The 25,010-nt window shown below is 45.1% G+C and overlaps 3 protein-coding genes across 5 annotated transcripts; all 3 read left to right on the forward strand.

Moving 5' to 3' along the window:
- Positions 1-30: 30 nt before the first annotated feature.
- Positions 31-17,571, forward strand: LOC123113921 (ankyrin repeat and SOCS box protein 14-like). Of its 3 annotated transcripts, XM_044535246.1 has the most exons (10): positions 31-179; positions 268-339; positions 683-850; positions 944-1,078; positions 1,690-1,829; positions 2,488-2,571; positions 2,703-2,828; positions 3,248-3,400; positions 4,262-4,471; positions 4,556-4,588. In XM_044535246.1, exons 1-9 carry the CDS (start codon positions 125-127, stop codon positions 4,469-4,471), a joined length of 1,143 nt encoding a protein of 380 aa, XP_044391181.1. In that variant the 5' UTR covers positions 31-124; the 3' UTR covers positions 4,556-4,588. The 3 variants fall into 3 exon arrangements, with proteins under 3 accessions (XP_044391181.1, XP_044391183.1, XP_044391182.1); XM_044535248.1 differs by lacking the exons at positions 4,262-4,471; positions 4,556-4,588 and adding an exon at positions 17,349-17,571; XM_044535247.1 differs by having other exon boundaries at positions 4,262-4,582.
- Positions 17,388-21,434, forward strand: LOC123113920 (YTH domain-containing protein 1-like). Its single transcript, XM_044535244.1, has 7 exons — positions 17,388-17,423; positions 17,592-17,671; positions 17,782-17,971; positions 18,248-18,853; positions 18,962-19,099; positions 19,476-19,580; positions 19,684-21,434. The coding sequence occupies exons 4-7, from the start codon at positions 18,842-18,844 to the stop codon at positions 21,067-21,069; spliced, it is 1,641 nt and encodes a 546-aa protein (XP_044391179.1). The 5' UTR covers positions 17,388-17,423; positions 17,592-17,671; positions 17,782-17,971; positions 18,248-18,841; the 3' UTR covers positions 21,070-21,434.
- Positions 21,435-21,504: 70 nt separating this feature from the next.
- Positions 21,505-24,225, forward strand: LOC123113922 (uncharacterized). Its single transcript, XM_044535249.1, has 5 exons — positions 21,505-22,368; positions 22,658-22,826; positions 23,258-23,341; positions 23,447-23,712; positions 23,830-24,225. The coding sequence occupies exons 1-5, from the start codon at positions 22,196-22,198 to the stop codon at positions 23,993-23,995; spliced, it is 858 nt and encodes a 285-aa protein (XP_044391184.1). The 5' UTR covers positions 21,505-22,195; the 3' UTR covers positions 23,996-24,225.
- Positions 24,226-25,010: the final 785 nt, after the last annotated feature.

A 25,010-nucleotide genomic window follows, 5' to 3' on the forward strand; every position in this document is an offset into this window, starting at 1 on the left:
TTTCCCGCCCTTTTTATTCCCCACCTCCTCTCCCCGGCTCCAGAAGCTTCCTTCGACTCCTTGCTCCTTGCCACGCACCGCCGCCGCCGCCACCGGCGAAGAGGAGGAGGGCGAGGGGGGGAGGATGGGAACCGGACATATACCGCTGCCTCGCCTGTACGAGTTCCTCCTCGGCAAAGGTGACCTCGCACCCTAACCTGTCCGACCGCCGCCGGTTGTACGGCTCCCCCTCTGGTCGTCTCATCATTTCACTCGCTTTTTGTGCAGAGCGCGACCGTTGGTCGCCGGAGGCCAGGTTCATCGAAGCCGCCCACAACGGCGACATCGGCAAGATCAAGAGTAAGTGCCGCCTTTCACCAAATCCCCACGCCCCTCCCTCTCCCTCCATGACGTCCCGCGTCACTGAGCTCGCTAGATCTGGCCAGGGGCCTAGGGTTTAGCTGCCGTGTGTGCTCCGTTCTTGATCTGGCCGCGGATTGCGGCTCCGGGATGCCAATTTCGGTCGTGATTTAGGTTTCAGTGCTCTGGTTTGGGGGCAAATCGGGGGTTTCAGACCAGATTCTTGCCCCCCTTCCTAAGAATCAGGGGCGATTTCTTTCTGATTCAGATTACAGTACATAGATGCTACGTCCTTGCCATGATTCCTGACTAAAAGTGCCCCCTTTTTTGGTCTGAACTGCAGAGATTGCAAAGGAGATGGACGTGCAGGGGCGTGGGATCCCGGTGACGGTGGCCAGCACCACCTACATGGGCATGAACGCCCTCCATGCCGCCGCCGGCTGCGGCAGCTTCTCTGTCTTCCAGTATCTCGTGGAGGAGGTCAAGATGGATGTCGACTTGCCCGCTCAGCATACGTTCAGGCATTTTTGATCCTGATATAAGCACATTTTGTTTTATGACTTTATCATCAACTTCAGGTGAGCTGTGAGCGTCTTAATGATAGAGTTTACACCCGTGGCGCATGCCGTCACCAATGGCAACCTTCCTGCCGTCAAGTACCTCATTGATCATGGCGCTGATCTGCATCAGCAACGTGCAGAGGGAAACATCACCCTTCTTCATGTAGCTGCAGTTCATGGTATGAAAAGGAACTTCACTTGAATTTTAGTACTTACTTTAGCATCGCTTGTTTTGTGCTGGACCTACCATGGTGATAAAAATGGATTTACTTTACCAGGAGCTAGACTAAGCTAGCCTAATAGAATTTTTTTTCCTGTTCCCATACATTAAAAGTAGCCTGATCTTATTTGCTTCTCATGTTCATTGGGGTCTGAATAGTGATCAATCTTATGAGTTTCTTCATATGTATTGAAATAAGAGTGCTCTAGGTTGGAGAAATAAGAAGTGCAGCTTCTAGGGACTCTAAAGCGCTTCAATGAGAGACAACTTCTAGTTATTGGCTGATTCCTAATTCCCCGCTCTCAGATATGTAAAGATTCCACGTGTCATCGTATTGCTACCAATCTTGTTAGTCTATCCATTGGAACTAGTTTCCTGAGAAATGTTCGTCTACTTTACCTCCTTCTTATGTTGACTGATTATGGTCATTCTTTCTGTATGCCTATTTAGAGAAATGTGAAACAACAAAAATCCTTCCCCCACTAGTAATTTGAACTTTGCCGAGCAAAAATGTTTTGTTCATGTCATTTATTGGTAATAGTATTATGACCCTTTTCTTCTTTTCTTCAGGGTACTCTGAAATAGTTAAGTTTCTTCTTGTGAGGGGAGCTGACGTCGATGCATTATCAGATCTTGGGACAGCACTCGCGGATGCTGCCATTAGAGGATATCCTAGTATTGTCAAGACCCTTTTGGAGCACAATGCAGATGTACTATTCAAATTATTTGTTGATATGCTGTCTTTTAACTCCAATTCCCCCTTTTGCTGGGTTTTTGCTACTTTCTCCAATTGTTCCCACCTGTAGCTGATGGCTTTTTTTTGGTTGGTGACTAACTATGCCATGCCAAAAGTTAGGCAAGCTGGTTACCCGTTCAGTTCACAGCCACACTTGTGCCAAGATTCCTTTTCTACAAGTTGGGTTCCATGTGTCACTGACTAAAAAAGGTGTGGTAGGATTCACTTAGGCTTGGCAAAGTATGCCACTCATTTTATCATCTAATCTTAGACATGTTTTGCAAAATGTTGTGGCAAATATCATCAACCTTCATAAACCAACCAAACAGGCCCTGCTGTAGCTGTTAATGTGTGAGCTAGAGTAGGCATGGTGGGACTAGTCTAAAAAATTAATGGTAGCAAGCGGACATAAGACTATATAGCTATATTCTACTCCATCCGTCCCATAATATAAGATTTTATTACAACAAATATGTGAGTATATCGGTTGTAATAAAATCTTATATTATGGGACGGACGGAGTATATTCTTACGAAAGAAGTATCCTCTCAGCGCTTTTTCCCCAAACAAATCCCATCTTTTTGTTGGAACTGTCATATTTTGGCACCAAAGTGAAGTTCTTTTTTTTCCAGCCCAACGACACTAGATGTCAGTTTGGACCTTTAAGCATGGCATTACAAAAATCTTCCGTAGCCTGTGTGAAGCTATTGATTCAGGTATAGTATCCTCTGCTTATAATACAGCAGGAATGCTGGATTTCTATAGACTGATGTTTGATTTAGCTATCTTTGTATTACCTACTTGAAAACCATATGATTGGCTTGTCCTCTATACTTGGATCTGATAGGGTGGAGCTAATGTCAGTAGTGATAGTCCTCGGGATAATCTTTTGGTGAAGGCTGCAGAGAAGGGCTTAACTGAAGCTATCAAGTGCTTGTTGGAAGCTAGCGCAAACCCAAATGTTCCTAACACAGTAAGAATGCTCTTTTTTGTCACATTCTTGTGTCTTTCTTGGCTTTGTAATTTCAGTAGACTTGTCCTATACAGATATGCTACAACCGTATGAGTTATGATGTCAGTACAACTAGATGATGCTCCTTTTCTAAAAAAACTAGATGAGATGCTATCTGTAAAATTAAAATAAAAGGCTGTGCTAAGTTACCTTTTTTGATTTTTTTTGCATACGCTTGCTATTGTTTTGCCTTGTCCCCTTCGTGCCATGTCTTTAATTTAGTCAGATATACATAGATGTGCCACACTAGCACCACGTCGACCTATTATATGATGGTAGTGAATCAATATGGACATATGGTTTGCATATCATGTCTAGAATATTTCTTATTTCTTCATGTTCAGTATTGCCTTTCTAAAGCTTTCGTTGTTCCTCAACAGTTTGGTAGACTGCCAATAGAGTTGGCTGTTGAGTATGGTACACGGGAAGATGTTGAGATTCTCTTTCCGTTCACCTCACCCATTTCAACTGTGGAAAATTGGAGCGTTGATGGAATCATTAGTCATGTGAAGATGGAAATCAAGCAACTAGAGGTATACCACTGCAAATTTTCTTGCACACCCGGGGCAATTTTGGTGCACTTTAACTCTCTTGAATGTGTTGCCGTTAAGTCCATGTTTAACTAACACTCGTAGATCAGGAACTACCATAGTTAGCCTCCTATTCCAGACTCGTCAAATGTGCATGTGTTTCCTTGCTCCTGCTTTGCCACCTAAGCTCTGTTCCTGAAAATCATTTTATCTGAAGGATGTTAAAAATAACATGTAGCCAATTCATTTTTAGTAGATGTCTTTATTCCTGTTGGCCTAGCAACTGAGAACTGGATTTTGCTTCTTTTGATCTCCATCTTCGGGCCGCCATGATCATCATCCTCACCGGCATGACATCATGATTTCCATCATCATGATCTCCATCATCGTGTCTTCATGAAGTTGTCTCACTAACTATTACTTCTACTACTATGGCTAACGGTGTAGATTCACTCATTTTGCTCCGTATGTAGTCTCTTATTGGAATCTCTAAAAAGACTTATATTTAGTAACAGAGGAAGTAATAATGACTGATAAACAGTACTACATTAGTCATTTTATTCCTTGCCTTTATTCTCGTGCTCATGTCGAAATAAACTTATACATAGTAGGTTTAGGGAATCTGAGCAACAAGTTGAAGCTTCTCCTTTCGGCGAAGCGTTAACCCAAACGACTCAGCCATATCAACCCCTGCGCTGGTAGCCATCTTATTCGGAACATCTCAATCAAAATGGTACATGAGATTTGCTAACATAACCTCCATGGTGGCGAACCCGAAATTCATCCCTGGACAAATCCTTCGCCCGAACCCAAATGGCAGGAACCTAAGATCTTTGCCCCTCATCTGGGTGTCCACATCGCCAGCTTGATCCTGCAGAAACCTCTCAGGCCAGAAATCTTCTGGTCTCTCCCAAGACGATGGATCCCTCCCTAGGGCCCAGGCATTCACAAGGACGGGTGTGTTGGAGGGTATCAATATCCGTCGATCTTGCAGTAGTCAGCGATGGAGAAGTGCGGGAGGAGGAAGGGCGCTGGTGGGTGCATGCGCAGCGTCTCCTTGATGGTTGCCCTTAGGTAGGCCATGCTGCTAAGGTCCTCCTCTGTTATCATGTCTAACTTTTTTCCTTGGGATCTTACCTCCTCCTGTAATTTTTTCAGAATGTGTCTGTTGTTCATGAGCTCAGCCATGCCCACTGGTGGAAAAAGGGCCTTTGGTCGCGGTTCGCAACTGCCATTAGTCGCGGTTGCGCAACCGCGACCGAACGGGCGCGACTAAAGGCCCCACCCTTTAGTCGCGGTTGCTTAAGAACCGCGACTAAAGGCCCGTCCACGTGGGCGCCAGGTGGCCGTCGGGGCGGAGGACCTTTAGTCGCGGTTCTTCTGGCCAACCGCGACTAAAGGCCGCCGCAGGTTTAGGGTTTTAGCCCCCCCCCTTAAACATGTTTTCTGTTTAATTTGTATTGTTTTATTTCTTTTGTGCTTTATTTTAATTTTGAAGGAGTTTCACATATTCTACGGTACTACATACATGCATATGAATGTACAATTTCAAACAAATTTGAAATTAGAACCAAAAAGAATTCAAGAGGAATATACAATATATATTCAATATCATCGGATGACCATATACAATTTTGAACAAGTTTCCATACATAATTTAATGCATATAAAGTTCTACGTCCTCGTAATGGTGTTCTCCTTTAGGATGGAGGACTTCCCTCCTGAACCATCCAGCTAGTTCCTCTTGAAGTGGTCGGAAGCGAGCTTCTGGACTAAGCATCATCCGGAGGTTATTCCTCTGAGCATTGGTATCACTCGGAACCCGCTCAGAGGTGTATCTCCGGATCATCTCACAGACATAGTATGCACATAGATTGGTCCCCGCTGGCTGAATATCCTCACCATTCTTAGCCTTTGCCCTTTTGAATTCTAGCTCTTTTTTGAATTCACCGACCTTTGTATCTACGAACCGTCTCCAAACCCTACGAGGCAAAGAAAATTAAATGAACAAGAGAGTTATTAGTTACTTGATATTAGGAAATGAACGAAATAGGCCGATCGATATAGAGCGCAAATGAATGAAAATAATTACTTCTGCAGCATTCTTCTCATGTCGACCCAAAGCTTTGGATCCTTATTCAGAGAGTCGTGGACGAGACATTCTGAGGTGTCAACTTTAATTACTAGCAGAATCCAGTGGAACCTGCGGACACGATACATGCACAGTACGTCATGCATAACTCATCGATTAGCCGGCCACATACCATGCATGGAGTAAACAAAAGAGAATGTGCTCAAGACAGAAACACTCACCCAAAATGGTAAGGAAATAGAATATCACTTTTGAGTTCCTGCTTTGTAAGAAACTGCCACAGGTCTGCCTCCATGTCGGCGGGGTGATGCTCCAACACATATCCATTAACGATGTGTGGGTCAATGAACCCAACATCATGGATGTTCCTTACTCTGCATTCCTTAATCTTCATTCTGCATGTATAATAGCGGACACAACAATATAGTTAGGACATATATATAGTGCAGGCAATATGAACGAGATGGGGTAGAAATAAATCACTTACAGAACATAGCAACTGATGATAGATTTGTCGAGCTCGCGCAGATTGAAAAGCTGGAACAATTCACTCAGATGAATTTGTACATAGTAATGTTTGAAGTGATGCTCATATCTAACTTCCGCATAAATATATTCTTTGGCGTTTTTATTTTTTATGTAACCCTTGTACCATTTCAGCAGACCTTTCATTTGTGGAGGTAGATCCTGTTCCGGCGCAGGCTCGACGAGAGGCCCATTCTTCACATATGTAATTACTACCTCCTTCACTGGCGCCTCATCAAGGCCTAACATTTCACGAAGAGTAATACCTAAGTTGGCCGCTTGTTCTCTGGCACTCGTTACAGTCAATCCATGTGCTGCCGCAGCTGCTATGATATCGGGGTCATCCGGACCAGCGGCTTTCACTATAAGCGGGGCAATCGATTGTTTACTTTGTTCCCCGAGCTGGGCAACTCGTTTCCCGCTTTTTTTACTTTCTAATTCCGTTTTCTCGGCCTCCTCCAAGGCTTTGTTCTCCTGGTTCTCCGCCCGCTCTTTCTTCTCCTTCAACATGAGTGCCTGCCTACGAAGTTCACGTGCATAGTCGTCAGGCAGATTCTTCGCGGCTTGGGACGGTGTGCTCAAAAATGACTTAGCCCACTTCTTTTGCTCATCAGAAAATACTGGCTTGGGCTCGGGCTCTCTTTTCTTCTTGCAGTCCGCCTTCCATTTCTCATGATCAGCAGCCGCGGCCGCGGCAGTTTCCTCGGCACTATGTTCCCAAGGCCTTGTGGGGAGAGGCTTCAATGATGGCTCTGGTACCTTTGTGGTCTTAGGTACATAAGGGTCCGGGTTAATAATCCAGGACTGCTTCTGCTTCTTTGCCGGAGGTGGATTGGGGGGCGGCGTCTGATCACCCGCCGGACGAGGACTGGGGGGGCGGCGTCTGATCACCCGCCGGACGTTGTGGACTGGGGGGCGTCGGCTGACGTGACGGAGGTGTAGGTGAACCGCCACCACCGTAGGGGGGTGGACTTGTTGTCCTTGGCGCCTCGCCTGGAAACTTGATAAACTTCTTTTGCCATAGAATGAAATGGCGCTTGACATCTCCAAGTCTTTTCTCCCCTTCAGGTGTAGCAATGTCAATCTCCAGGTCCTCAAACCCTTGGACTATGTCCTCCACCGTGACACGAGCATAGCCATCTTGAATGGGGGTGTTGTGGTGGAGTGCTCTAGGTAAACATGGTAAAGCACTGCCGATGGCTACCTTCACGGACATGTTCCCGATAGGATAATACAGATGACATTCTTTCATCTCCTTTATATCGTCCACGGGGTAGCGAGGAGGCTCCGGTGCAGTAATTTCGACCACCAGAGGCTCCGGTGCAGTAATTTCGACCACCAGAGGCTCCGGTGCAGTAATTTCGATCGTTGGTGCATCTGCACCAGCCGGTGGGGCCTCCGTGGAAGCCACACTGCTTCTCCGCTGCTGGCTTCTGAGATCCGCTGGATGATCTTCATGCTGCGCCCGAGCTGCATCTCGTTCGGCTACTAGTACACTCACGGTTTTCTTCATCACATCCATTTCCGATGCCAACCGCGCCACAACATCTGCTTCCCGATCCATCTTTCTCTTCCGGCTTCTGTAACCGTACGGGTCATCGTTCTGGGGGAACCCTATTTTCCACGGAATGTGCCCCATGCCTCGTACACGTCCTCCGTGTTCAGGATTCCCGAGGGCTTTTGTCAGCGCGTCGTTCTCTCTGTTGAACTTGATCTTCCCCTCTTGAGCATCCCTCATTGCGTCAATAAGGGCTTGGGTGGGTTTAATTATTTTGCCCCGGTAAACACAGTCCCCTGTCTCCGGGTTCAGCGTTCCCCCATGCCCGTACCACCTGCTTTTGGCCCTTGGGTCCCATCCCTCCGTACCTGGACGGATTCCTCGCGCCCTCAGCTCGTTCTCCATCTTCTCCCACCTAGGCTCCCAAAGGCGATACCCTCCTGGCCCCATAATATGATTGTACTCCTTCTTAGCCGCATTTTCCTTATTTTTTTCGATATTTGAATGAACTGCTCCGATTTCTTTTGCTTCACAAATTCTGGCCAATCATGTTTCAGTTTCTCATATTTTCCTTTGAAATCCGGAGTCTTGTTCTGCTTGACAAAGTCATGGGCTAGATTTTGCTTGAATTTCCGGAATGCGTCGGCCATCTTATGAAGAGCGAACTGTTTGACTAGCCTCCTCCTCTCCTTGTTTTCCTCAATCTTGTTACCCTCCTCATCGAATTTTTTGTATTCCGGAGGTAGAACGAAATGTTCCATAAGCTTTTTGAAGCAATCTTTTTTTGTTCTCTTATCGACAAAAGTGAAACCAGCAATTCGTGCCTTCTTTGGCTTATTCCACTCCTGGACGGTGATCGAGACGTTGTCTCTAACAATGGCTCCGCATTGGTTGACAAACTTGGTGGCGTTCTTGCGGGGCTCCAGCGGCCTGCCGGTTGCACTGTCGACAACCTCGATGGTGCATGTTTCTCCTTGTTTCATCGTCTTGGTTGCGCCACACTTTGACGACGTACTCGATTGTTTCGACGATCCGGCCGAGGGCTAAAATAAGAAAGAGAGTCGCGCGCGTTAGTCCACACATATTTATTCAAATCAGTTAGTTTGTATCACCAGAGGCTCAATGTATATATATATATACCTCAGCGCCGGAGGTGGTTGCTACTTCCATTTGAAGATCGTCGTTTATCGACGTTTGTTCGGCATCATCTTGCTGACGGCGCCCTTCATCTTCACCGTCAAGGTTCAGATAAGAAGAGATATCATCTTCTTCTTGTCCGGTCGGCACATATAGAATATCGCCGTTTATGATGCCGAACATATGTGCTTCACCGTCCGGATCATAGTTGTCCATAATCGGGTCAGCTCTATCGTCCGCCATTATGTCAGTCCTGAAAACATGTAGTAAAAACAAATTAATTAAGTGAAGAAGGGGGGCGGTGGCGGTGGCGGTGGCGAAAGGGCGGTGGCAAAAGGAGGGGGCGAGGAAGGGGTGGGAGAGGGTGTCGCGGTAGAGCGCGAGACGGGGCGGCAGACGACGGCGTCACGGAGAGGGAGGCGAGGACAACACACATTTATAACCGCGCGCATCGCCGCCCCCCTCGCCGCCCCCTCCCCGTATATACGTTTTTTTGTTAATTATCAAATTTTACGGTTTTTTTTGTTAATTATCAAGTTTTAAGTTATTTTACCGTTTTTGTTAAACTAATTAACTAGTTAAAATTAAAAAGAACAAAAAAAATTCTCTCTTTCTCTCTCTCTCTCTCTCTCTCTCTCTCTCTCTCTCTCGATCATCGCTCTCTGTAGAGCAGCGTTGAGGGCGGCGAGGCCGGCGGCCCGAGGTGGATTGGGGGCGGCGTTGAGGGCGGCGAGGCCGGCCGGCGGCGTTGAGGGCAGCGAGGCCGGCCGGCGGTGTTGAGGGCGGGCGAGAGGCGGCGCGGTGGGCGAGGGAGGCCGGCGGGCGCCGTACGTGGGCGAGAGGGGGCGGCGGGCGACGGCGGGCGGCGTCGAGGGCGAGGGCGACGGCGGGCGGCGTCGAGGGCGAGGGCGACGGCGGCGGTGTTGATTCGGAGAAGACGAGAAGGGGTTCGGGGCCCTCGTATTTATAGCCCCCCCTATAGTCGCGGTTGGGGAGGCGACCCGCGACTAAAGGGTACCTTTAGTCGCGGTTGGAGAGGAGACCCGCGACTAAAGGGTAACCTTTAGTCGCGGTTGGGGAGGCGACCCGCGACTAAAGGGTACCTTTAGTCGCGGTTGGAGAGGCGACCCGCGACTAAAGGGTAACCTTTAGTCGCGGTTGGTGAGGCGACCCGCGACTAAAGGGCTTTTTCGGCGGGTTTTTGTTCCCGCGCGCAACGACCTTTAGTCGCGGTTGGGCAGGCCAACCGCGACTAAAGGTATTCTTAAAATACTTTTTCTTTTTCAAAATGTTAAGAATACAAATAATATATCGAAAAATTCAGAAAAATAAAACTAATTCAATTCAATATGTTAAAAACACAAATAATATATCAAAAAATTCAGAAAAATAAAACTAATTCAATTCAAAATGTTAAAAACACAAATAATATATCAAAAAATTCAGAAAAATAAAACTAATTCAATTCAATATGTTAAAAACACAAATAATATATCAAAAAATTCAAAAAAGTAAAACTAGTTCAATTCAAAATGTTAAAAACACAAATAATATATCAAAAAATTCAGAAAAATAAAACTAATTCAATTCAAAATGTTAAAAATACAAATAATATATCAAAAAATTCAGAAAAATAAAACTAATTCAATTCAATATGTTAAAAACACAAATAATATATCAAAAAATTCAGAAAAATAAAACTAATTCAATTCAATATGTTAAAAACACAAATATTATATCAAAAAATTCAGAAAAATAAAACTAATTCAATTCAAAATGTTAAAAATACAAATAATATATCAAAAAATTCGGAAAAATAAAACTAATTCAATTCAATATGTTAAAAACACAAATAATATATCAAAAAATTCAGAAAAATAAAACTAATTCAATTCAATATGTTAAAAACACAAATATTATATCAAAAAATTCAGAAAAATAAAACTAATTCAATTCAAAATTCTAAAAATACAAATAATATATCAAAAAATTAAGAAAAATAAAACTAAGTTTGGTACAATAAATTATCAGTGGTATCTCGAATCATTCGAAAATGGACACCAAACACATCACGGGTAATATAATTCACATGATCCATTCAACAAAGTTCGGTACAATAAATTATTACACATCATTTCTTCCCTTGTGTCCCTGCTTGCTTACGATTGTGCCGTATCCATGGAGCATCCTCATCATTTAACTTAATGCTTGGGTCGGTGTTCACTTTGAAGGGCGAAATTTCAGCAAACATATTATAATCTTCTGACATGTCTGTCTTGTCCTCCACTCCCACGATGTTTCTTTTCCCTGAAAGAACAATGTGGCGCTTTGGATCATCGCATGATGTACTGATCGTTTTCTTATCTTTCCGTTTCCTCGGTTTGCTATTCATGTCCTTCACATAGAAAACCTGAGCGACATCTTTCGCTAGGACGAATGGTTCGTCAAGGTAACCAAGATTGTTGAAATCCACCATTGTCATTCCGTATTGCTGGTCCACCTTTACCCCACCTCCTGTTAGCTTGAACCATTTGCACCGGAACAAAGGGACCTTAAAGGAGGGTCCATAGTCAAGTTCCCATATCTCCTCTATGTAACCATAATATGTGACCTTTTGCCCATTCTCGGTTGCTGCATCAAAGCGGACACCACTGTTTTGGTTGGTGCTCTTTTTATCTTGGGCGATCGTGTAAAATGTATTCCCATTTATCTCGTACCCTTGGAAAGTCGTTATAGTCGAAGATGGTGTCTTGGCCAACATGTACAGCTGATCTACAACATCATTGTCATTCATTAAATGTTTTCTCAACCAACTGCCGAAAGTCTCCATGTGGGCCTTCCTAATCCAGGACTCAGGCTTCCCCGGGTTGTCCGAGCGTAAAATATTCTTGTGTTTCTCAAAGTACGGAGCCACCAAGCTGGAATTGGTCAGTACAGTGTGGTGTGCTTCAGTCAGAGAATGGCCGTCCATACATGTCGTTGATTTCCTTCCGATCGTGCCTTTTCCACTTAGTCTCCCCTCGTGCCGCGATCGAGGAAGACCAATCGGCTTAAGGTCAGGAACAAAGTCAACACAAAACTCAATTACCTCCTCATTTCCATAGCCCTTGGCGATGCTTCCTTCTGGCCTAGCACGGTTACGAACATATTTCTTTAATACTCCCATGAACCTCTTGAAGGGGAACATATTGTGTAGAAATACAGGACCGAGAATGAAAATCTCTTCGACTAGGTGAACCAAGAGGTGCGTCATAATATTGAAGAAGGATGGCGGGAACACCAACTCGAAACTGACAAGACATTGGATCACATCGTTCTGTAACCGTGGTAGATCTTCTGGATTGATTACCTTCTGAGAGATTGCATTGAGGAATGCACATAGCTTCACAATGGCTACTCGAACATTTTCCGGCAGGAGCCCCCTCAAAGCAATCGGAAGCAATTGCGTCATAATCACGTGGCAGTCGTGAGACTTCAGGTTTTGGAACTTTTTCTCCGCCATGTTTATTATTCCCTTTATATTGGACGAGAATCCAGACGGGACCTTCATACTGCTCAGGTATTCAAAAAAGATGACCTTCTCTTCTTTGGTCAGAGCGTAGCCGGCACGACCTTGAAACCATTCCGGATGCCGGTCATCAGGGTCTTTCAAACGTTGCTGGTCCTGCCGTGCTTCCTTTGTATCATTTGTCTTCCCATACACGCCCAAGAAGCTTAGGAGGTTCACGCAAATATTCTTCGTAACGTGCATCACGTCGATTGCAGAGCGGACTTCTAGGACTTTCCAATATTCTAGCTCCCAGAATATAGATTTCTTCTTCCACATGGCTGCGTGCCCGTCAGCTCCCTTCGGAACTGATTGTCCGCCAGGACCCTTTCCAAAGATGACTTTCAAATCCTTGACCATATCAAATACCTCAGCACCAGTGCGTTCCGCAGGCTTCGGCCGGTGATCTGCCTTGCCGTTGTAATGCTTGCCTTTCTTTCTTACTGGATGAATTTTCGGAAGAAACCAACGATGCCCAAGGTACACGTTCTTCTTACAATTTGGCAAATGTACACTTTCAGTCTCATGTAAGCAGTGCGTGCATGCATTGTATCCCTTATTTGACAGTCCCGAAAGGTTACTAAGAGCAGGCCAATCATTGATGGTTACGAAAAGCAACGCTCGTAGGTTAAATTCCTCTTTTTTGTGCTCATCCCACACACGGACACCAGGTCTGCCCCACAGCTGTAAAAGTTCATCAACTAATGGCCTTAGGTACACATCGATGTCGTTGCCGGGTTGCTTCGGACCTTGGATGAGCACTGGCATCATCATGAACTTCTGCTTCATGCACAACCAAGGAGGAAGGTTGTAGATGCATAGAGTCACGGGCCAGGTGCTATGGCTGGAGCTCTGCTCGCCAAAAGGATTCATGCCATCTGTACTTAGACCAAATCTTATGTTCCTTGCGTCAGCTGCAAAATCTTTGAACTCTCTGTCGATCTTTCTCCATTGCGTTCCATCTGCGGTGTGTCTCAACTCCCCGTCCGACTTACGGTCCTCTTTGTGCCATCGCAACAACTTGGCATGCTCTTTGTTCCTGAACAGACGTTTCAACCGTGGTATTATAGGAGCATACCACATCACCTTGGCGGGAACCCTCTTCCTGGGTTTCCCGCCCTCAACATCGTCACCAGGGTCATCGCCTCTGATCTTATAACGCAATGCAGTGCATACCGGGCATTCATTCAAATTCTCGTATTCACCGCGGTAGAGGATGCAGTCGTTGATGCATGCATGTATCTTCAGAACCTCTAAACCTAGAGGGCAGACAACCTTCTTTGCTTCGTACGTACTGGCGGGCAACTCGTTATTCTTTGGAAACATATTCTTCAACATTTTCAGCAAGTTTTCAAATGCCGAGCCAGCTACACCTGCCTGTGCCTTCCATTTCAGCAAATCCAGTGTGCAACCCAGCTTTTTCAGACCATCATCGCATCCAGGGTACAACGACTTTCTGTGATCCTCTAACATGCGATCCAAATTCTCCCTCTCCTTTTCAGTTTCGCAGCATCTCCGTGCATCAGCAATGGTCCGACCAAGATCATCAACGGTCTCATCACGTGCCTCTTCTTCACCTTCACCTTCACCTTCCCCTTCACCTTCCCCTTCACCTGCCCCTTCACCTTCCCCTTCACCTTTAGCATCCTCCATGAAAGTATCACCGAAATGAGCAAGATAGCTTTCATCGATGAAATCATCCCCTTCTTCATCTTCTTCCATTATAACCCCTCTTTCTCCATGCTTGGTCCAACAATTATAGCTTGGCATGAAACCGTGCCGAAGCAGGTGCAGGTGAACTTCTCTTGAGGAAGAGTAACCCTTCTGATTCTTACAGTCAACACATGGACAGATAACAAAACCCTTCTGCTTGTTCGCATTAGCCACTACGAGGAAATCTTTCAAACCCGTAGTGAACTCGCGGGAGAGTCGGTTACCGTACATCCATTGCCGATTCATCTGCATTATTATAATATAAAATATATAATTAACCATCATGCATTTGTTAAAGTAACTAGCTATAAACAATAGAAATTAAACAATGAACAACACACATGCATATTTTATCAATGACACACATGCATGAAAGGTTCAAGTTGCTAACCGCGATCGAGGAGGAACCTCAAGTGTGGCTCCAACACTTCATATCATGTTTGTTTCACGCTGTTGGGCATTTCATCAAACACCTTGTGTGCATAAGAGGAACCAAAAGCAAACCTACACCCCCTTGTGAAGAGAAGTGGCACCAAATGGCTAAGTGAGTGCGCTGAACTGGTATATATAGGGGAGGAGCTTTAGTCGCGGTTGGCCAGGCCAACCGCGACTAAAGGCCTTTGGGCACCTTTAGTCGCGGTTGGCCTGGCCAACCGCGGCTAAAGCCCCTCACGTGCACCAGCTGGCCACCGAGCGCCCTGGCCCAAGCCTTTGGTCGCGGTTCGTCTGCCGAACCGCGACTAAAGACTTCATTAGTCGCGGTTCCTACAGTTTCGCGACTAATGGGGCTGGACGGAAGCCTCTTTTTCTACCAGTGGCCGTACTCCAATGTCAGATAAGATGTTTCTATGCCTACCTCAAACATGTCCTGTTAAGATCAAACGATCCAACTTAGCGTGTGTGTCTGTTGATCATATCACCACATAAGTACTATATATATATATATATATAATTGTGAATGAACTCTTAATATACTACTTATATACTCCCTCCAGCTCGAAATATTATACTGTAGTAGTATGACAACAGTATAGGAAGACACGGACAATTATTTGCAACGGGAAAAGTACAAGTGAATGTAATTATTACCACCAAGATGGCCTTGATGTTATCCGTAGTGAGACCGTACTCTTCCTTGAGAGAGAGCAGAAGATCTATGAAATCTGCTGCTTGCTGCTCGCCGGATGATGGTTTGCTGGGGTGCGGGTGTTCCTCAATGATCTCGTTGAACAAGTCGTCCCACCTCTTGTTGAGTCGTCGAGCCTTGACGGAAACCAGCCTCAAGAGCACATCGGCCATTACCATGTTTGGGGGGATGTAGTTCTCGAGGCTGAACCCGCCGAGAAGGGAGACGTTGATCTCCGTGAGCTCGCCGAAAAGCCTGTTCCGGCCTGCCTTGCGGTGGGATTCTCCGAGGACCGCACGGCACACGATGTCGTTGGTGTAGCCGGACAGGAGCTCGCTCATGTCCACCGCCGTGCCTCTGGTGGCCGTCTCACGGATCTTGTTGATAACGAGGCATTGTGGTCCTCACCCATGCTAGTCGAATGATGAGTAGCAGGAGAAGGGTGAGTGGCACAATGGACGCCGGGAAGCTGCTTACAACGGCTGTAACATGCGTGAGTGGGCTGCTGGGTGGACACGACACGAGGATGATTCAATTCCTCCGACGACGACGAGGAGTCGGCCAGCCCACATCGGTGGCTGCGTTAATTATTGTTATATTAATGCATCTCAATCTTGGAAGCCTCCCCCCCAAAAAATCTCCCTAAATGCTAAAAAGCAACTGAGTGCTGGTTGTCACGTTTCAGCACTCACCTTTTAGCACCGTCCGATCGGCGCGATCGAACCCAGGTATTCCTGGTCGGGACGATCGGTTCGTCCTCCCCCTGTTGACACGTATTCACCTGGAGGCCCACCACTACCCACGCGCCCCGTCCGTTGCCTCACTGTTCGAAACTGCCACCACCCAATCCTCCCAATCCGCCCCATTCTCTCCCCTTCTCTCCCTCCCCCCTCGACGCCAATCCCCCAAGCCGCTGTTCAACCGCGGCCCCCAAACTGCCCGACGCCGCCGACGGCTGCCGGAGAGCGGAGGGCGTGCGCGGCGGCAGTGATTGAGCGACAAAGCCCCGCGAGTGTGCATAGGTGCGCGCGGCCCTCGGAGAATACGGCGGAACGGGTCCAATCTCGTCGCGCACAGGGTCAAAAAGGGTGCGTGCTGAAGGTCGCAGACGGCGCTGCGTGTCCGGTGTCCTAGCGTTCTGGATGATTCTGGATTCCTAAGGTATGCACCCATCGCCGCCGTTCTCTCTGGTTTTCTTCGTGTGCTCCGTTGCAGAGGGTTTGGATTTAGCGGTGATTCATGCGAACATGGAGGTGGATTTAATCACGCGCCCATAGGTTGTAGTGGTTTTTGCTTCAGTTAGGGATGAATCGTGGTGCCTTCGTGGTGGGGAATCTCGGGGTCATGCCGTGAGGGATTTGGTGGCGTGCTGTCAGTCCTCGTGCAGATCTGTTTGGTCTGAGATGGGCATTTGCTTCTGGCAGATGTTTGGTGAACTTCGTTTAGGTTTTTTTCAGTAGTTGCTTAGATTTTTGCGCTAGAGTTGCCTGATTGAGGCTATTTTGAGGTGGCGAAATAGAACTCTCTGAAGAGTTGCCTCGAACAGCTTATGGAGTTGCTTCGATTTTTGCACTAGAGTTGCCTGATTGAGGCTATTTTGAGGTGGCGAAATAGAACTCTCTGAAGAGTTGCCTCGAACAGCTTACGGAGTTGCTTCGATTTTGTGCATGAGTTGCCTGATTTTGGCTTTATGAGTTGGCAAATTTAGAGCTGTTTGAACTACCAGGCGTTGGGGCGTTCACTAAGTTGATGTGACATTGTATACAAGTTGCCTGTTCAGCGTTGATTAAGTTGCCAAAACTTTGTTAGAGCTGTCTGAACTACCTTTACTGGGGCTGTTAACCGAATTGCTTCGACTTTTGTGCATGAGTTGCCTGATTGTGGCTTTATGAGTTGTCGAAACTTTAAAAGGTGTTTGTGTAGTTTAGTTTTCATTGAATAGCTTCGATAAGCGGTCGCCATTTGCAACACATATGCTAAAGTATCAGACTACAACTGACCACTTCACGAAATACTTGCTTTTTGTTTAGCCTTGTGTTTGGCACCACACATGGTGCTACCTGGACCGTGTCTCCCTGTTATACTCATGATAATAATTCATAGCTGTGCTTTGACAAGTGTTTTTGTTTGTTGTTTTCTACATGTATCTGTTATGGACATCTATTTACTGTGTTGTATATTTCCATCACATTTTTTTCAAAATTGCAAAATTGCCAATTGTATAAGAGGATTACAAGTTTTAAGATGCCCAAACTTTTCTTTTAATACATAAGATGTCTTATTAATGATGGTGTAGTTTGCTGAATTTTACAGATTGTTGTGGCAGCGTTCGAAACAGCATAGAAGTTGTCCGTTAGCTCGAACCAAAGTTGCCTAATCAGCACCTGCGTAAGTTTGTTTTTGTTGTCTAAACCAAGTTTGTGTTGCTTTAATGGTTCATCAGCGAGCTCTAGGAAATGTATTTTTTCATGTTTTTATAAGCAACCTACAGTGTTACAAGTAGTGAAGTCCTTTTTTTATCAGCAACCAGAAAATACTGTATTATGTGTTTTGCAGTGTCCAAAATGTCCGAGGCAATGAAGGAAAGTGATGGTCAGGGTTTACAAGCAAACCAAGAGGGTGTACGAGGAGCAGAGGTAAGACTTCTGAGCGTGGCACGGTGGAGTGTCTGTCATGTTTGCCATGTTCGAGTTTCGTGACCTTTTTGCAATGCGAAACAGACGATCAAATTTTCCCCCCAATGCAGGCACACTCACTACAGCAACAAAACCCAAATATAATTGGCGCGTATGCGCACCAAAGGAATAATTTGTCGTGGGAAGCGCCCGTCAGACATAGACAGCAATGCCAGTGCACAAGATGATGACTCAGAAGGCAAGGAGGTCATAGAGGAGGGTGAATCACAGCCAAAACGCCGAAAAACATCCGGAAATGAGGTATTCATTCATCACAGTCAAAGCAGTATGGATTTTGTGCGTTCTTTTTAGAAGTTGCGAGATGAATGTGTCATTTTTTACCAATTCTAGGTATGTTTTTTGGCTGTTAAATCGTGCGTAAGCAAGGCCACTAGCAGTTTTGAGCATGTTGAAGTTGTAAGAAAAAATGATGGTATTATGTATAGGAGAAACATTGCATCATCATGGAAACAATATTGATACTTGCTAATTTCTGTCACACAAAGTTTAACTTAGCTCATTTTTACACACTTGTAGGGTCGCAGGAACAGGGCATCACCAGCAAGGTTGTTCAAACTAAACAAAGACTTAGTGCAATTTCAGAAGGACGAGGTAATTCGAATTGAGTTTGGAGGTCTGTTGCAGATTGCAACATGTAGCATGCCAGGAGACTTAAGTCAGTGGGTTATGAAGCATTACGACCCCGAAATTTCCCAACTTGTTATCCCAGAGAGGGGCAAGATTCCAGTAGATGCAGCAAGTGTTCACAGGATATGGGGTCTGCCAAACAGGGGAAGGAAGGTTTGCTACGAGAATAGAGCAGATTACACATCCAAAATGTACAAAATCTTGAAGATCAGTACGAAAGGCTCACCAACACTAACATCTTGGTGCAAAATGATCAAGGATATGGCTGGGGCAGCAGATAACAATTTCCCGCGTGCTTGGTTGGCAGTTGCATTCTCCTGTTTCCTTGCTTCTACCATAAGTTTAAACATATCCCCACGGTGTTTTCCTGTTGTGATGCATGTGGATGCAATAACGGAGACGAATGTATGCTAGTTTGTAGTAGATCAATTAAAATTGGCATTCGTGGGAGCAGGTGATAAAAATGCAGTTTGCTGCTGCGTCATGCATTTAGTTGTAAGTCTATCTTGCTCTTTGTCCTTTTTTCCATAGTTTTTCATCTTCCTGCTCTTGTTGTTCATCTACTCATTCTTTCCGTTTTGTGTTTGATTTTGCCTCATGTAGCTGTTATATCTGGACTCATTGGATGTGGACGAACCGATCGCAAGCACGGTTCCAAGAGTGTCGGTTTGGGATTCTGATCTTATTTCCAAGGTCATTAAGAAGGAAAAAAAGGGCCGGGGGGAGTTTGGCAAGTTGCAGGTAAGTTTCCTCTTATGTTTGTGAAGCACATGATCATTCAGTCACTTTAATTTTCTTTCAGTTTTGTAAGGAGGTCATATAGAAGTCAGGCAACTTGCTAAGCAATTATCAGGCAACACACTATCATTAACTAGGCAACCACATTTTTTTCCTAAGCAACTCACCAGATCTGTGTTATCCCCAGGCAAAACATGTGTTGTTATTTTGTTAAACCAATCATAGGCAATACAGACTTATAATTTCAGGCAACCATACATTTAATGCTTGGCAACTCACAAATAGCTCGAATAGAGAAAGTTGCATACTCACCAGGGTTCTTTCCCTTTTTTCTGGACTTCTATTTTTGTTTGCATTTTTCTCACACTTCAAATTATAGCTCAAGACCGAGTTCGCTCGCTTTGCCGATGAAAGCTTATTTGGCAGTCTTGATCACGTCACAAAGTTCGTGGCAGCAAGGCTCCCCAACTCATATGACTCAAACGTGAGTTGGCTTATACATTCCTCTTTTTGCTTGCCTTTTTTGTACTTGTTCTAATATACGTGACCCCAATGTCTTCTCTCTCTCTCTCTTCTGGTGTGCGCAGAAACAAAAGAAGCTTGTCGGGATGGTGCATGAAATATGTTCTGAAATATCACACTCAATGGGCAAGCTTGTACAGGGAATTGGGAAACTTGACGACAATGGCGGCACAACTAGTGCGCCAGCAGCTGACAATGTTGCTCGTCCAAGTAGTTCACGTTCAAGGGAAAGGCGTGACGCCGGTGGAAATGACCCCCACACACTTCCCAGTGATGAAGAATCTTACCAGTCAGGGAGTGACACAGACGATGGCCAAGAAGACGAGAGTGAAGAATTAGACGGTGCTGAAGGTGACTCCGACAGCAATGATGATGATGGTGATGGGAACATGCATGGAGAGACCAACAGTGGCGGCGACAATGCCCAGGACCAGGAGGATGAGGAAGAAGAAACACGACGGGAGGAAGTAGAGGTAGATGTTGGAGACATTGAGACGGAAGATGAGAAGGAGGATGAAGATGGGGAAGAAGAAGAAGATGAGGAGGATGACGTGAACAAACATGAGGAGGACAAGGAGGGCGACGATGGCAGCGATGGTGGTGGCGGAAATGGGGGGTCTGGTGACCAGACTACTGGCAGAGGTCATAGTGGTGGCACTAATGAAGATCGGGCCAAGGATGGGAGTCATGAGCCAGCTGAAAACGACTCCGAAAGCAAAGAGGGTGCATCTATGCAGTATTGGATTAAGAGGAAACAAAACAGTCAAGAGATTGAAAGCCCAGAACAATTTTCGTTGTTGGATCTTGTGAAGCTAGATGTCAGAAAGGAGGGCACCCCTCCCGACTTCCCGATGCTGGAAGTCGCCTATGTGTCAGATGGTTTATCTGTTCGTTGGGAAATGAAACGGATTTTTAAAGAGCTGATTGACAGTCTGGAATTTAAGAAAACATTTGAATTCAGACTGGAAGATATCTGCCCCCGGAAGACACGAATCGAACTGATGCAACAAGTTTGTGATTTAAGTCACATGGCCACAGCAGCCGGACCTATGCATCAAGTCGCCGTAGCAGCAGCAAAAGGCCGTCCACCAAAGCCACCGAAGAAACAAAGGAAGGTGACCTTCATAGATCAACCAACCGTTGTAACATGTGATGTTTTGGATCAGCTGGGAGCTGAGTACATGAGCAGGAATGAAGCAAGAGGTCAAAGCATCCAAATGCCAGGAACCAGGCAGGTGGGTATAACTCAGAAGGCAACTACAGTAGAGAATCAGGCACCCACCTTTGAAATACAAGCAACCATGACCAACAGCAAGACAACCCCTGGGTTTGATCATTCAAGCAAACCAAGCATGCCAAGGGAGGACCCAGTTGCCCATTCAAGAAACTCAGCACCAGATGCAAGGAAATTGTCCGTTGATGCAAAGGAATCATATGTAAAGCAGTTGTAGGCAAGTAACAGTGCAGACTGGGCAACGTAGAACAAGAGTAGTGCAACTCATTGCCATATACAGGCAAGTCTGCCAGGGAAGTCAGCTGGCCCACTTGTTACAACAAACGGGGTTCAAAACAAACCTTATGATGGAGGAAAGGAACACTTAAGGAAATTTCACACACATAAAGTGGAGCAAACTGCAAATGAAACACTCCTTCCAGTTTTGGCAAGTAAGGGCAATAATGAGGCCAGTGAGGGGCACATTCAACCAAAGGCTACATTGAAACAACCTGCATCTGCCCAAATTACTATTTTGAAGAAGTCACCAAGCACTAAGCATCACCCAGCAATGGTATGAAAGAGGGAAACACTTGGGGATATCAATGGTTGTGGCCATCAAGAAGAAGGAAAAGAGTATTACAAGAACAACAGCAAACAAGGAAAACCAGCCACCAGAAATGCCTAGGCTAGAATTGAGTGAAGCAGCAAAAATCGATGATATCCTTGCAAAGTGCATTGTTACAAGCAGCAAGTTGGATCAAGGTCAGCTGGGCAGTACCATAGCCATGGGGGATGAATATTGCCCTGCACCTCCTTTCAATATAGGGCTTGATGAAATTTTTGGACCAAGCATGGTTGAAGATTTGGCAAGGCCTGCAGGGATGTTTGATGACTGTTGCCAACAAAATGGTTATGAGTTGCAGTCTGTTGATATTCCGGGAACAAGCATCGATGAAGGCGTGTTGGGAGTTGAACTGTCAAAGCAAATCATCGGGGCAAGCAGTGGCAATCTTGACATGTGTCCTGAAGCAAAGGGGAAAACACCCGCGGTCATCGAAATCCCTGATGAAGGTGTGTTGGAAGTTCAACTGTCACAACAAATCAATAGTGCAAGCAGAAGCATTGTTCACATGTACCTGGAAGCAAAGGAAAAAACATCCATGGTCATCGAAATCCCTGATGATGATTTGCTTTGGGACTTAGAAGAAATTGACTTAGCGTGTGAAGAAGCAGAGAAAAGGGCTCAAGGCAGAAGGACACAGTATAGCACGGAGAACTTATCACCTACCAACTTCCAAACGCCAGAGAAAACATGTGGGAAGGATGGATAAGTTGGTTCCAGTAGCAGCTCAGGAGAAATCATGAACAAATTTGAGAGACGCATCATCAAGCCACCAGCATGCAAGAGGTCACCTTTTGTGGATTACAACGAGAATAGGCTTTCTAACTGCACCCCAGCAGTAAACAGGTTGTATGCTGCAGTCCTTCTACACGCAAGATTGAGTGAGGAGGAGTCTGGACCTGAAGACATGAGGTATCACTGCCTGTCTTACACTCACTATCCCTTTTTATTTTACGGGAAGGCAAACAAAACAAATATATGTTGCAGGCAAACACCAACCAAATCCCTAGGCAAGTGATGTGTAAACTGCAGGCAAGCGATGTGATGACTGCAGGCAACTTTTATGCACACCATATATGAATGAAACAAAGGCAGCTAAAAGGGATAGTGAAATCACAATTCTAATGTAGTTCTTGTTCTTTACTTACACCTAATTACCCATACTCTATATGACTTATATGAGTTGCTTTTTTTCATGCAGCCCTACTATTGTTGATTACGGCGGTTACCATGTTTCACTCAGAGAACTCGCTGGCTCAATGAAAAAGACCGGTCATGTCAAGTCGCACGTGTTCGAACTAATTATCGACGCTATAATGCGGGACTTGCCTGCAAATTCCAAGAAGATAATCATGCCCGTCAGATTTTTGGTACATAGCCTTTTTCTCTTCTTTACTTTTTGCTCTTAAGCAGTTTGAGCAGCATTTTTCCATTTAAACCAACCCTTTTTCATTATAAATTGCTATAACCCTTTCTTTTTTTTGCATTTTGTAAGAATTTCTAGAAGGTAACAAAAATTGATACAACCCTTTTCTTTTGTAAGAATTGCTATATCCCCTTTCTTATTATCTTTACATACACCAGCCAATTTTCTTAGGATATCCAAAAACCCCTCAAATTGAAAAACACGACTCCCTCTCATTTTTTGCTAGACTTTTTCTAACAAGTTGCCCACAACACCAACAAGCTCAACAAAAACTGACTGGTAGCTCCATTTTGCTAGAACCTTAACAAAAAAGTTTCCCTCTTACGATGTGCATTTGCATTTTTGTTTTATTCTTATTCTTCATAATTATGGCAGATAAGGCTGCAGCAAATGATTTGGAACACTCAAGAGATAAATGCCAGATTCAACAAATCAAATCACTTGGATCGGAAGGATATGGTCAGTACCAAGTACAATGTTGTTGTCTTGTTTACATTTGGCATATATATAGCAAAATGTTTCCTGAATTGCTCTTTTTTCTTTGATCACACACTCGTCATGCAGATCATGTTCCCTATTCTAGAGAACTTAGACAGAGCAAATCTTGTATCAGCGAACCACTACTGGCTTTTCAATGTCAATATTAGGGACCGCAGGTTCGAGGTGTTCGATTCATGGAGGAGCCTGGCACAGAGCAAAACTCTTGACGACAACGCTAGATTGATTGCTGTAACAGTGCGTTCATTGTGGGACCAACACTACCATGAATCACGCGTAAGCTTGGATGATTTTCGCTTGAAGGAAATTGATGTTCCAAAACAAGATAATGAGTGAGTTCCTTTCATTGATTCTCCATCACAGAAACATGTCTTCTTCGTGCTTCTATATATGCTTTTTCATAAAATGTCCAGAAGTTCACACCCATGTTTTTTTTATGTTTTTGCAAGTTATGATTGCGGCATTTTCACTTCGACAATAGCGAGTGTGTGGAAAGCAAGGAACTTGCCAAACTTCGGTCCGAAAGACATCCCCAACATCAGGAAGAACATCACGAGTTCTTTAATTAACACAGTTGCCAAGAAAGCACCATGGCAGGCTATTTTGAAGCTTTGACTTGGTACAGGTTTGTCACACAGCACCATATATTTCTTTAGCATTAATAAGATAGCTTGTAGTACCTTTTTAAAAAAATTACACTGTCAAGTTATTGTCCAACTTATTGTCTTGAAAAAAGAAGGAATCAAAGACCCAAACACCAAGACAGGAATTAGTACAAAGGTCACAAAAATTAAATATTACATCTCATACGGCACAAGAGTTGCCTGACATCCAAGCTTAAATTGTCTAACACCCATATATGGTTGCCTAACATGGGGTGGGGGGTGGTTGGGTGTGGTGGGGGTTATGATCTATGGTAATCGCAGAAGAAGACATGAATTCTAGTTCTTGATTTAGGAAGAGTTTGCCCCAAACTCCAAGACAGGAATCTAGTTGCTGTCATCTATTTTTTCCTTCTTCAAACCAAACGACCAGGGCAATTTGCTGCATTGTGTTCAGATGAATCGCAGAAGGAGCATTTGTTCTTCCTCTTCGGATGCAACTCCAGTGCTGACTGCAACCGTTTACTTTTCGCACGGCCTTTAGTTGTTGATTTAGGTGGATCCTTAAGAACCCCTGCAATTGGCGTAGACCACCCTGAGCCTGGTGTTGTTATAGCAGCTGAATTGGCTGCCATAGGACCAGTGGTAGTTGGTGGTATGTGACCAGGGTGCGCCGTACTACGACTCTGAGGTGGTGCAGGACCAGCCATGGGCAGAGCAGTCACTTTTTGTTTTTTTTTCTTGGTCTTGTTGAAATGATTAAGCTCTGTACGTGCCGCCCTCATGTGCTTCCTCAAAATTGCCGCACCAGCATCTGACCCAGAAGCAACTCAAGCTAGACTAGCAAAATCCATTGACAAGTTTGCTTGAGAACTAGCTTCTTCGATTGCGGTGGCATCTCATCCGGCTCTGCCTCAATAGAAGGTGCAGCACCTGGTATTGCTTGCTGTGTCCACCTTCTTAGTATGTATTGGGCAGGAATTGCATCGACACCAATGTGTGTAAATTTTTTCAAAATATGGCAACAC

The sequence above is a fragment of the Triticum aestivum genome, chromosome 5B (genome assembly GCF_018294505.1).
Source record: "Triticum aestivum cultivar Chinese Spring chromosome 5B, IWGSC CS RefSeq v2.1, whole genome shotgun sequence".
Classification (NCBI taxonomy): Eukaryota; Viridiplantae; Streptophyta; class Magnoliopsida; order Poales; family Poaceae; genus Triticum; species Triticum aestivum.